This window comes from Poecilia latipinna, unplaced genomic scaffold (assembly GCF_001443285.1).
Source record: "Poecilia latipinna isolate Pla-1442-1.1 unplaced genomic scaffold, P_latipinna-1.0 Scaffold4481, whole genome shotgun sequence".
NCBI classification, from domain to species: domain Eukaryota; kingdom Metazoa; phylum Chordata; class Actinopteri; order Cyprinodontiformes; family Poeciliidae; genus Poecilia; species Poecilia latipinna.
Window position 1 is genome coordinate 5,387 of NW_015117097.1, and position 9,643 is coordinate 15,029.

Genomic DNA, 9,643 nt, shown 5'->3' on the forward strand with positions numbered 1-9,643 from the left:
TTTTCCATAATTTAGCTTATCTATATAATGTACAGTGTTTTTTTGTCACCAACTGTGTGTGTGTAACATGTTTCGTGTGCCGAGGAGCGATCAGAAACGGCAGAGAACAGATTCGAGGTGAAGCAGGCAGTTCTTTTGCCTCATCGCTAGGGGCGCTCATTATCCCAGACATTGTGACTCCACAACTGCAGATTAAGACAGTAACAGAGAGCTAGCAGCTAGCCGTCAAGTGCAGCGATATATTTATAATTTTCTTCTCTTATTCTTACCACAGCAGTCACTTATTAATAATCCCAAAATAAACATTAAGCCTAAATCCATACTACTGCAACAGACTGAATGTTCTGCTCTTTGTGTGGGAAATATCTGAGTGTTAATTTTTTGTGGCTTTGTTGTCAGTTGCTATGGCAACGAGTCTGTTTGTAGCTGTGCTGATACAGAGAGCGAGAAAGACGTGGTTTTGAATTGTTCTTCAACGATTTTTCCCTTTGTTGTGGAGCAGCACGAAATTAATATCTACATGTCCAGGTTTGATTGAGTTAACGGAGTTATTCTACGGCGGCAGAGCGACTATGGATGGCATGTAAAGAAATAGCCTTTTTACCCTCCAGCGTTGTCCGCATGCGCAAGACAATAACTTGCAGGGGGTCTAGATTTGTAAATCTGATTATGATTAAGTCAGTGCCTCACCAGCTATGAACCTCACCGCACGCCACTGCTGTAAGGAAACATTAAAATAGCAGTTCTGAGGAAATAATGCAAAGCATCAGGAAGTGAGTCACACCTGACTTTTGCTTTGATCTAGATTAACGTGTCATGATTACTGTGAAACGGACCAGGGTCTTCCTTTGACTATACAGAAAAAAGGGGTAAAAATTTATTCTGGTCCAAAAATAGTCTAAGGACTTATTGTAGTTTCCCTGTAAAGTGTAACTGAGTTAGTTATGGTAACTTTTAACACAAATCTTAGAGAAAACATTTTAAAATTCCAAGAAGACAGATGCCCAAGCTAACATAGTAAGGGAACAAAGAACGGGGCTAGAACGGCTCCGAATATTTGAGCGTGAAAGTAGAGTTCTTATACTGTGACCACTCACTGAAACTATCCATCCATTATCTATACTTGCTTATCTCCAGGCGTGCACCAATAAATCAGCCCTGATTTGTTTCAATTTGGGAGATCAGCAATGAAATGATGCTTACATGTGAAAACAATCTTGTCCACCGATCTTATCTCCTTCTGCATACAGCCTTTATTAAAGCTATGTAACGCTTCTCTGCTCTCAGAGAACTGGGAATCTAATCGTTTCCTAACTTGTCTCACTGTTAGACTCCGTCTTGCTCAGGCTCCTTTAGGCCTGCACTCATATCATTTGCAACTTTCTGTTTTGGAAGAAACCATCATGCAGACCTACAACACAATATATCGGCAATATGCGATTATCACAATATCAGTGTGTGCAATATTCATATCACAAATGACTGGTGTGCAGACAGTCATTTGTTAGTGCATGTCCATGCAGTGTTTAGAAAGTCTCACACCAAACACAAAGGATGTTGCCCAAATTGCTAAAAGTCACTCGCTACGTTTCCATCTAATTGTCATGCAAAGTTTAAGTGAAGTTTTAAAGTGTTGCAAAAATAGAGAAAGGAGGCGTGTTCCATCTATTTGTTCGGAGCCAATCAACTAGGCAATGCTGTTGACGCTGTAATAAACATGAAGTAGAGGTTGCAAACTGGAGGCAAATGAAGACATTTGTCCCTTCCAAATTTGAGGCTTTGACCTAGATATTTCTCAGAGTTTTGTGCCTCAGGTAAGGCACCAACCGGCTAGTGGATGGGAGAGTTTTCTACGTCAGAGTTTATCCAGTAAACCCGTTTCCATCTCTCCATTAGTGTATGAACTCTTTTTCAATCAAGTCTAAAATCCTCCAAAGGTTTTTTGCCAAACTGTAGAAGATAATTCAAATATTTCCATTTCCATCAACGTTTCTGAAGCGATACTTTAAAATGCAGGTTAAAAAAATGTTGCATGGCTAGAGTGATGGAAGCACAAATGAGAGAGACAGAAGAAAACAGGCAACTGTTGTTATTGCAAGGTTTTCTAATATTGTGCAGCCCAACCTGCATCCTAGCAATCTCTAATCAGTTAATACAGGCACTGCAGTTTGACTTTGTGCTGTTAGCAAAGGAGAAACTGAGTGTATTTCACACAGACAATACACACCAGTTCACTGCAGGGAGGTAATTGCAAGCAAACCCAGCACATACCAGGAAATAGCCTGTGACTTGATACAAAGAGCCACTTGGGTTAAATCTTTCATGTCATCCTTCATCACCAGCTTCTGCAAAACTGAGCTAACCCGTTCTGCTACATGCTTTGCGTTGTGCGTGTTCACACTGACCAAGAAATCTTGAAAGTTTATAGAAATCTTGGCTGCGCTGCAGCAGAACCTGTTGGGTGTATTTGCTCTTCTACAGCACTCCATGTGTCTACTAGTGGCAGAATGTGTTGGGCTGGTCCGGTTGAGTGCTCTGCTACTCACCCATAGTCCTGCTGCTGCTGCTGGACGTGTTGCTCCAGAGGTGGCTGACGTTGGCAGCGCGCGTCATGTTCCCCAGCTGCTCAAGGATGATGCTGAGATCCTTGCTGACCTTTCCTCCCAGCTCTTCTGCCACCGACAGTCTCTTGTACAGTATCTGCAGATCTGTAGTTGTGGAGATAGGTGTGTACTCTAGTGCAGTGTTTCCCAACCCTGGTTCTCAAGGCACACTGCCCTGCATGTTTTAGGTATTTCCTTCCTTCAGCCCAGATGATTTCAATCAATGACTGATTAATAGGCGTTTGTTGAACTCCAATCAGCTGAATCAGGCACATTAAAGCAAGGAAACCTCTGAAATATGTAGGACAGTTTGCCTTGAGGAGCAGGGTTGGGAAACACTGCTCTAGTGATTCTGTTTACTATGAGGTAGAAGTTCTCATCTTAACTCAGACATTCACTAAGAATAATATACTTGTGTTTTGAGCCAGTTGTATTCTCTTTTCCTGTTTTTGCCTTTGAGTCCAAGTGAAGCTACAATGATAAGGTCCTCAAACTCATTTTATTATTAGACGGAGATAACCAATGTGAATTTGAAAAATGCAAAATGTAAAGGATTATCTCAGTTAAATAACCCAAAGTAACAGTGCCCTAAGTGGAAAACTAATTGTCCCCTGTTGGATTCACTCTTGGCAGCAAAAACTCCCAAACATTTGCAAAAACTGACATTTTATTGCTGTGGAGGAATTGTGGCCTACTCACAAGCCCAGACCACCACGTGACCACCACCATGCTTGACTGTAAGTGTATATTTTTTGTTTTGTTTTGTTCCAAAAAGTTAGTTTTACAATTTCCATAAGTTCTACTTTTGTCTCAGTTCTGTTGTTCAAACCTATGTGTTCTTTTGGGTCACTGCTGGCCAATCATTAAACCCATGTTTTGTGATTGATTGTTCCCATCTGGAAGGAACTCAGCAGCAAAGCTCAACTCTGGAACAAGCATTTCCCCTCCAAAACAGTCGGTGGGAGCAGAGATGTATCCTTAGGCAGCATATTTACAAATACAGGAATATATTCATTTGTTTCCAGAAAGTATTTTCTGTCTTTAGTGAATTATTTAGAAAATATGGATATTGTAGTTTGAAGTGGCTCTTGCGCTGATCAGTTGTTTTTCACAATAAACCATTTTCCTCATTTAGTATTAGATCAGAACAGAACTTTGTCTGATCTTCAAAATTGCAAAATGATCTCAAAACATTTGCACAAAAACAGAACGTAATCTAGCAGGAGCTCCTACATTTTCACAGCACTGTCAACATTCTCAACATTCCTTAATATTTTTAGAGATAAATACAGGATAAAATAAGCCCAGGGTTAGTGACAATCTCAGTTAGCAAGTGTCTTCATTTACATTTTAACTGAGTGATTTCTTAATTTCTACTTTTTTATATCAGTCTTCAAAATGTGTTATCTAAAGACACAATACAGATGGATTATTCCATCTGTATTGATATTGTTCAGATGGCACAGCCACAGACAGAAAAGATTTACAGTAGTGACTGACTTATTATATAAGGAAAACAATCAAAAACTACAGAGTGTGGCCCAAAGTATGGAAGTATGTGGGATTATCAGGCAAAGGTTAGATTAGGTAAACTACCCATTTTAATTATAAACAGACCAAACACATTGAAAAACTACATACATCTGTGAAAGTATCTTGTGATGGGAACAAGGAAAATCGTGGCATGGTAGTCAGAACACCTAAGCCAGGAAATGCATTCACAAGAGACAAAGAGTTCACACAGAGAAGATTTACAGTAGTGACTGACTTAAAAGCTTCCTGTTACCAGTTTGACCAATCAAGACATCAGCCCTCTAAATGCCACTTAACCTGTCATTCACAGGTTGTCATTCACAATGACAGGGGTGTCAAACTCCAGTCCTCTGCTGTCCTGCAGTGTTTAGATGTGCCACAGGTAAAAAAAAACAGTGGAATGAAATGGCTTAATTACCTCCTCCCTGTGTAGATCGGTTCTCCTTAGCCTTGCTAATGACCTAATTATTCTTTTCAGGTGTGGTGCAGCAGAGGCACATCTAAAAGTTGCAGGACAGCGGCCCTTGAGGACTGGAGTTTGACACCCCTGTCACGAGAGGACCCAAGTCTGGGTCCTCTCGTGAATGACAGGTTAAACATTTCCTAAATATCCAGTTTTCTCTATTTTCTGTCAGTGTTCATCAGTACACTGACAGAAAATAGAGAAAACTGGAGAGTTTCAGTAGCTGCTATTGGCCGTTTCATGATCTGTGAATCTTTTAAACCTCAGTGTATCATTCACTGCATTATTTAGCTGAGTTAGACATGTTTTTGGAGTGACATCTTTCCTGACATTTGATCAGTTCTGACAGGAGAATGCATAGGTGTAAACAGGGCGCGGTGTAGGGGGGGGAAAGTGATAACAATTCTAGGGGCCCTAACCAACAGGGGGCCCTCCACAATTTAATTATTTATTTTTTATTCATAGAAATAAAATAAAAAAACGGGGTCCTGTCAATTTTGTAATTGACAAATTATCTTTGAAAATATTGTATTTTCAAAGATTGTTTTTAGCAGTAAAAATTTTATGTTCCCACTCCCAGATCAAAAAGCTACCATATTACCCTGAACCCCCCTGGATGTGTATGGAATGGTTTGTTCCTGCTTGGAGCGTTTGAGAGAGCGTGATGCTGGTAGCAGCAGACGGTAGGAAACAAGCACGACTGTGGCAGTTACTATGCTGCTAAGAAAAGTTAGAAAATCAGGTTTTCAGAAAAAATAGAGAGAGAGAGAGAGAGAGAGAGAGGGAGAGAGAGAAAGGCAAGAGTGTTAATTTATAACCTAGTTTTTCTCCAAGAGAGGTGGGTAGACTGTGTGACATTATCAACCATTTAGCATAGTTAGCTTAGCTACAGACTACTGTTTGCCTCCATTTGACTAGCATTTAATGAATTAAGGAAAAAAGTTATCAACATATTCATATATTTAACTTGTCCCTTGTACCTTTTACTACTTAACGACAGATGAGTCAGTCAGCAGCAGCTCTAACCCACGTCCCTCTTGACCGTTCTCTTCTGAGAAAGCTACAGTATGTCACTTTTTTATCAATATTTTATTTCACATATTTTTTAAAACTGTCATTATGTTGTGACAGTATAGTATGAGAGGTAATCTGTGAAAAATCTATTTCCTCCGCCTTCTCCCAGTGCTAGAAACAACCAGTCAGTGGCAGGAGAGTTTTAGTGCTGTCAATCACAATCTCATGTGGTGCTGATCATCCTTCCTCCCCCTCGATTTGTGCCGTGCTGCAGCTAGCATAGCACAGAGCTGTGCAGATTCAAACTGAATGCTCAGTTTAGTTAGCATAGCTACCAATGATGACAGATAAACGGTTTCTTGTAAATGATAAGTTGTTTTTCCCCCATTAGCACATTTAGCAGTGAGTGAATGAGGCTAATTCACATTGCTAAGAGCGTCCTACTACTTCTGATTGGTTGTTTTGTCCGGACCCCCTCAATCCTGGAGAAGTCCCCCACGCAAAGAAATCATGAAAGAAACCTTTGTATTTAAACAATGTCAATATAAAAAAGGCAATAGAAACAAATAACGAAGTAAATCTGCCATTCCTCTAAGAAAAAAAAAATTATAATAATTTTTAGGTCCCCCACCAACCATTGTTAGAACAATGGTTCAGTCCAAAGTGCATGCGAGCAACAGCAGCGCAGGTTCCATCAGCCGCTGAAGTGAGGAGCTAGCTGTTAGCTGTGGCTCTGCAGCACAAATAACAAACTCTCCAGTAAGTAAATACTTAAAGCAAAAGACATGTTACACATTTTATTTACTTTCACTGCTCAATAGGAAGAAACACATGAACAAAAATCAGACCGCAGTTTATTCATTTCATTACTTTGACTGAATCATGATAAACTGCCACCTTATGTCTTGGAAATCAAAACTAGCAAAACTGCTACATCGCTTTCATAGACTTGGCTCTGTTTTCTGTCGAAGGTAGCCAGTATTTCAATTATATTTAGCTCTCTAACTCTTACTTTAATAAGAAGAGTTTGAAACGGGAGCGGCTGAGCATGTCCACTTAACTGACAGCTCTGTATAGGAGCAGAGAGCAGAGGAACTATTGTAGCTGACAGTAAAAAAAAAAAAAAAAATATGCCTTTATTTCTTACCATCTTCATTGTAGAGCCACAAAATAAAATCGGAATATTTTTTCTAGAAAACTCCGGTGCTGGCCCTTAAGTTTAAGTTCTGATACTTCCCAGATATTCAATTTCCACATATTTAAAGGTTCTCAGCCATCCATGACATGAAAAAAAGTAAAAGTTTAAAGCAACTTAAATTATAATTTAAATAACACATGACTTATATTGAGAACCTCTGCAATAAATCAATATTTATGAAGAATTTTAAGTGGAGTTACTTATTGCAACTTGATTTTAGTCAGAGTCTTAAGTTTTTGTAAAGGTATAGCAGAGATTACATTTATGACTCTTAACCAAACTCATATCTAAACATTTGAATCTTAATTTGACTTCTATGGGTTTCAACAGATTGTTTAGTGAGAAAAACACTTTTGTTATTCATTGCTACTTACTAGTCATTTTTGGTGGTGCAGCTTGAAAACAATAAAAAACTTTTTAAACCACATTTTACATTACCTTTGACTGTAACTTTGCCGACCCCCCCAAAATTGCTCTTAAAAAATGTCCCTGTTTATGGTTCCCCTCGCCCCCCCCTCCCCCCAATAATTAGATGGATTTTCGCCCTTGGGAGAATGATGTCTCGTGGGGTCTTCCTTGCTGCAGCTGTTCATTGGCTGAAATTGGGAAGCTGAGACAGAAACTGATCAAGTAGAGTGGAGAAACAGTAGACTTCCATAACTGGGCATACGTACAACATACGATAGTTATGAAGGATTGGAGAGTTTTACGACATACATTAAAACTATAATTATGCCTAATAATTAGGGGTAATAGCTCTCGTGACTGTAAGAGAAAACAGTTATGTATTACTCATTACAACCCACTGCCGCGTGCAGAGAAAATACAAAGTCCGACACAATTTAACAAAATCGAACTATTTTAGCATGAAGATTCCAGTAATCAGTTTCATTTGATGTAATTTGTCCTCATACAAACCCGCACTAAAAAATTACGTTTTTATCTTTAGAAAAAATAAAAAGACCTTTATCTTTGTTTTGGAAGATAATTGGACCTACCTCCATCATCCGGAAATGATTTTATCCAAGAAAGTGACAGAAAACACGCGACCACCAACAAACATCCAACTCGTAGGGGGTAAAGCCTCATTTCATTTCTCACTAGGAGTCGTTCCTCTCAGTCACTGTACCTCTGACCCCCGTAACTTCCCATGGATAACAGGTGGACAGGCAGCTACAGGTGAATGCCAAAGGTTAGTGTTAGAGGCTCGTTATTGGCTGTTCACGGCTCGCAGCTGACTACGTCAAAAAGTACCAAACACACCTACTTCATGCAGGTCAGGTGTACACTAGACTTTCGTGTAAAATGTAAAGCTTTGGCAGAGCTGTCATTATCTTCTGGATAGGGAGGTGTCAGCTGTGGACCAGAGCGACATCTTGTGGTTGATTATGCAATAACGTTCTCAAACATTTTAATGTAAGCACAGGTATGGCACAGAAGAGAATGTCGTTTATGCTAAAACAGCAGGAGTTTGATTAAGTTTCTTTATTGTTCAGGCGATGTTTAGGGGACAAAGGGAATTTGTTCCGTGAGTGTTGGCAGTCTTGATAGTGCCTTGGGAAGACGTCACGTGACTTATTTTTTAAAGAAAGAAAGAAAGAAAAAAAAGGAACGAAGGAGGAGAAGACAAAATCAGGAATCGCATCAGGAATTACATTGCATGGAACTAACACAATCATATAAATTTTCAGTAGCACATAGATGCTATGTGATTTTATATTAGATGATTCCGCATGATGTTTCCGTAAGGGGATGTAGCTCAGTGGTAGAGCGCATGCTTTGCATGTATGAGGCCCCGGGTTCAATCCCCGGCATCTCCAGCGGGAACTTTTTTTAAAAAATTCATTTAATTTTATTTTAATTCTTTGCACAGTAAGTTATTCGCAGATTAAAACACTTTATGTCATTAAATTACCATTGATAGTCCTTTTGAAGAACTTTATAACTTTATCCAGTACACTCTAACTCAAGTGAATAAATAGCAAAGAATAGAAGCCGATTGATGCCTGTTTTTTTTTAATTGATCTGATGTAATGTTTTAACAGCAATGTCGTTTACAGCGAATGAATACATAACAAAGAGGAAAAGGTGGAAGCACCTCAGTCTATGTGCAATAAATCTATATAATATCATTAAGTGAACTGTTACTGAAATACACAATGGAGAAAGTTACAAAAAATCTCTAAAAAAATGTTCTCTCCAAGTTTTTTAGCATTTAGGAAACAAAAATATCCTTGTTAATTAGATTAATTAATTAATTATTGGTAAGACTCAAACAGACTTAACAAACTGATAAGAAAGGCTGAGTCAGTTGTAGGGATCAAGCTGGCTCCATTGGAAGAGGTGATGAGAGACAGAATGCTGAAGATGATCAGAGGTGTCAAGGATAACCCCTTCCATCCTCTGCATGGTGGAAAGCCTGAGGAGCAGACATAGCCAAAGATTATTGCAGCCAAGATAAACGCTACAGCAAGTCCTTTCTGCCAGAGGCTATCAGACTGTATGATTCATATGTGATAGTCCATAAATCATCACTTGTTTATATAGTCAAGAAAATCTGCTAAAGAGTACAAGCCACCACAAAAATTATTAGTATTCCAATGTATTATATGTGTGTTTTTTAAGACTGAAATTGAAACGGAACCAAAATACGGACAGCGTTTCACTAGGAGACCTAAAGTGAGGAGCCCTGTCCCCTTGCTCTTCAGACAGAGTTTGAGGAAAAAGACGTCGGTTCGTTTCACTGAAGCTGTTCGTACCATAGACATAATATAAGAATAGACGCCTCATGGACCGCTCTCGCCTATTGTCGCTGACGACAATAGGCGAGAG

At 39.2% G+C, this 9,643-nt stretch overlaps 1 protein-coding gene and 1 non-coding gene across 3 annotated transcripts in view; one reads left to right on the forward strand and one right to left on the reverse strand.

Moving 5' to 3' along the window:
* Window positions 1-8,056, reverse strand: part of LOC106942694 (alpha-1,3-mannosyl-glycoprotein 4-beta-N-acetylglucosaminyltransferase B-like) — a 13,335-nt gene extending 5,279 nt beyond the window's left edge. Inside the window, exons 1-2 of one of the 2 annotated variants that reach the window (XM_015026022.1) lie at window positions 3,016-4,335; window positions 2,547-2,708 (exon numbers count right to left, since the gene is read on the reverse strand). In XM_015026022.1, coding sequence (XP_014881508.1) covers window positions 2,547-2,613 — 67 coding nt within the window. In that variant the 5' untranslated portion in view covers window positions 2,614-2,708; window positions 3,016-4,335. Of the gene's footprint in view, window positions 1-2,546; window positions 2,709-3,015; window positions 4,336-7,809 lie in introns of those variants that run through there. The other variant, XM_015026021.1, reaches the window with a different exon arrangement.
* Window positions 8,057-8,559: 503 nt separating this feature from the next.
* trnaa-ugc (transfer RNA alanine (anticodon UGC)) lies at window positions 8,560-8,631 on the forward strand. Its single transcript has one exon. It is a non-coding gene; the product is annotated as a tRNA-Ala (tRNA).
* The last annotated feature ends 1,012 nt before the right edge of the window (window positions 8,632-9,643 follow it).